The 3,501-nt window shown below is 53.2% G+C and overlaps 1 protein-coding gene across 1 annotated transcript; it reads left to right on the top strand.

Annotated features, from left to right (window-relative positions):
• The first annotated feature begins 790 nt into the window (after positions 1–790).
• On the top strand, positions 791–2,473 carry ASPRV1 (aspartic peptidase retroviral like 1). Its single transcript, XM_039852725.1, has one exon. It carries the CDS (start codon positions 1,007–1,009, stop codon positions 1,781–1,783), a length of 777 nt encoding a protein of 258 aa, XP_039708659.1. The 5' UTR covers positions 791–1,006; the 3' UTR covers positions 1,784–2,473.
• The last annotated feature ends 1,028 nt before the right edge of the window (positions 2,474–3,501 follow it).

Genomic DNA, 3,501 nt, shown 5'->3' with positions numbered 1-3,501 from the left:
AAGGTTCCTGGAAGGTGAGGGGGGCCAGCAGGGGAGGAGACGACACATGTAGAGTGCCCAGAGGTGAAGCTGGAGCTGGCTTCCGGCATCCACTCCCAGTTCGAGTTCTGCACCAGGCCACTTCAGGGCCTTAATGAGGGCACAAGGGCCTAGCCCAGAAAAGTGTTGACTCTGAATTAGGTGTGATCGATGAGGGAAAATTACTGCAGCAGTCGAATTCATGGAAAATGCTTGTGTGTGTATGTCTGTCGTTTAAAACCTTTTCTGTGCATTCTTGATTCTGGGACCTTCCTCTATCTCCCTCTCTGGGGACTCTTATGGGATTCTACACTTGGTTCAGAAGGTAAGAGAAACACCTACCCTGTGCCTCACGCATAGTAGGGGCGCAATAAATATAAGCTCCTTTCTTTAACCACTCGAAGTGGTTAAAGGGGCCGAGGGCAAAGGGCTTCCCCAGTCCAGAGGTTGATGAGCCTCTGGTTCCTACCTTCCCCTTCCTTCTCTAGCTGGTGACAAACACGTGGATGTCATAACATCCTCCATGTCTTTATCTGTTATTCTGGGGCACAAGCTGCGGAGGGTACCTGAGTACGTCCCCTGTGACTGAGGCTGGCTTTTCTTGCAACGTGGGCTTGCCTGTGGCAGTCCCATGGATGGATGCAGAAGGGAGAGGCACTGATCCTGCTCGTTGGGCAGGATGCTGGCAGGAGGGCGGGACTATCAGGGGGTGGAGCTTCCAGAACAAAGGAGAATGGGGAGCCCTGAGGGCCCAGGATAGGCATCAAAAAGGCTCTGCAGAGTGAGCTGGCCACAGCAGCTGCCCGCCTCTGCGCCCAGCAGTTGGTCAGACAACCAACTCCCGCCTGGTCCCTTCTCCCTGCCCCAGGCCGGGTGCATAAGCAACACTCTGCTTCGAGAGGCCCTGCTCTCCAGCGTGATTGCGCCGGCACTGCTCTGTGGCTTTCTCTACTTGGCGTGGGTCGCCGCTGCGGTTCCAGAGAGAAGGATGGCCGGGAGCGGAGCTAGGAGCCAGGAAGGCGGCCGAGAGCATGCCTTCATCCCAGAGCCTTTTGATGGAGCCAATGTAGCCCCCCACCTCTGGCTGCACCGCTTTGAGGTCATCAACGACCTCAACCATTGGGACCACATCACCCAGCTAAGGTTCCTGAAAGAGTCCCTCAGGGGGAATGCCCTGGAGGTTTACGGTGGACTCAGCCCGGAGGACCAGGAGGACTATGGGGCTGTGAAAGAAAGCCTGTTGAAAGCGTTTGGGGTGGCGGGGGCCACCCACAGCCACCTGCCCAAGGAGATCGTCTTTGCCAACAGCATGGGTAAGGGCTACTATCTCAAGGGGAAAATCGGCAAAGTGCCCGTGAGGTTCCTGGTGGACTCCGGGGCCCAGGTCTCTGTGGTCCACCCGAGCTTGTGGGAGGAGGTCACTGATGGCGACTTGGATACCCTGAGGCCCTTTGAGAATGTGGTAAAAGTGGCCAATGGGGCGGAAATGAAGATCCTGGGCGTCTGGGATACAGTGGTGTCGCTGGGCAAACTGAAGCTCAAGGCAGAGTTCCTAGTGGCCAATGCCAGCGCTGAAGAAGCCATCATTGGTACCGATGTGCTCCAGGACCACAACGCCGTCCTGGACTTCGAGCATCGCACCTGCACCCTGAAAGGGAAGAAGTTCCGCCTTCTGCCTGTTGGAGGGTCCCTGGAAGATGAGTTCGACCTGGAGCTCATCGAGGAGGAGGCCCCGGAGGAGGGCGGGCAGCAGCTCTCCTATTGAAAAGTCCCCATTTCCTTATCCCCCCGCCAAAATTGGCAGAAGACCCATCCCGTGGAGGGGGAAGGCATAGGTCCTGAGGGAGTCACGGGCTTGGCCCAGCCTCTAAAACTAGCTCTTGCCCTCCTCCTCCTCCCTCTGCAGGGGCCTTACTCTGCCCCTGGTGGGGGAGGCTTCCATTTGAAAAGGCACAGGTGAGGGAGAGCAGGCTGGCTTTCTTAGAGGGAGAGAGGGTCCTCATGGTTGTCAAGCTAGCAAAGACTTGAAGGCTGGAAGAAGGTTGCAAGAAGGCTAGAAATGATTGTCTTTGAGAGACGATTAGGGAGCCTCTTTAATCCCCTGAGACATGACTCAGTCACCTTCAGGTCTGTGCAGCCTGAATCAGCGTTGAGTGCTGGCTGCAGAGTCCACACGAGCAAGACCCAGCTCTCTTGGCTGAGGGTCACAGCTACTTGGGGATTCTTCTTTGTTGGGGCTTCCCACCTGCACCATGTATGTTTACTTCTGTCATTTGCTTTGAAACCCATGGAGCTTTGTGCCAATAATTCATTACTTCTAAAATCAATAAAAAATTGACTCACAGCAAAACCATGTAATGTGTTGATTGGAGATGAATAGGATGGATGTGAGAGGGTGAGGAAGACGGAGTAAATGTCAAAGAGAAGGAAGATTCCAATACTTACTGAGTGACTAGCCGAGATATAGGAGGATATATGTATAGACTGCATATCTTAGATTTTATAACAGCCTCGATTTCAAATATTATGACTCTATATTTCCTCTATAATTCCTGCCATTATTTCTAATTCACTCATAATTCCTCTAATCATTTCAAATTACAATATTTTAGCATTCAGATTGCCCCTTACACCCCGAAGTGACCCTAAAGTTATTTGTGAGATGTCTTGATTGGAGATTGAAAAATTATGGATATTGTAAATAAATGGGAAAGTACCTGCTTGGCAAATAGGTTCTTACAGCTGCCTGGGAGCCAGGGCTTGGAGGCAGAAAGCGAGGCCAGGGGACAAGTGTTGACCTGCACGGGCCAGTCCAAGGGAGTTCTGCAGGACAGAGGAGGTGGCGGTGGCTGGGGACTCTGCCAGGGACGGATTCTTCCTGGAGGGATTTGAAATGAGCCTGAAACTAGAGAGGCGGGATGGAGTGGGGGGACATTCTCAGATCTGGGAATGGGGTGCCCAGCTCTTTTAGGGTCTTCCTCATATTTGTTTCCAAATGCCTGCCTCTCTCTCTGAAACTCAGCAGGGCCAGGAATCTGAAAACCCCTAACCAAAAGGGGCACTGAGAGTACAAACCTTTAAGAGCTTTTGATGGGAGGTGGGAAGGGCCACCTTCCCTTCATGATGGTGGAACGAGCCTTTTCTGGTTGTTTTAACCTGTACATCCCAGAGGAAGAAACAAACAGCTTGCCGGAAGCCTCTGGGGACTTGCCCCTGGACGTCTCTAAGCTGATCTGTGCCGAGAGCGGCTGCTCCCTCCTTGAATGCCAGTTCTGATTCTCCTGGAACTGAGGCAGCTGCCCGCCACTTAGCCTCCTGATTACTGAAGCCCCAGCCCTGGGCAACCTAACATCTTCACAGGGATTAGCTCATCAGCTCCAGGGAATTTGGGGCAATAGGCGGAGCTAAGTCAGGAGGAAGTCTTTTCCCAAGAAAGTGAGGCCTGGGGAAGAGGTGGGTCCAGCAAGAGGCCTGGCAGTTGAG

This window comes from Pteropus medius, unplaced genomic scaffold, assembly GCF_902729225.1.
Source record: "Pteropus medius unplaced genomic scaffold, Ma_sr-lr_union100, whole genome shotgun sequence".
NCBI classification, from domain to species: Eukaryota; Metazoa; Chordata; class Mammalia; order Chiroptera; family Pteropodidae; genus Pteropus; species Pteropus medius.
Note: the sequence above shows the minus strand (reverse complement) of the source record. Positions and strands in the feature narration are given on the sequence as shown.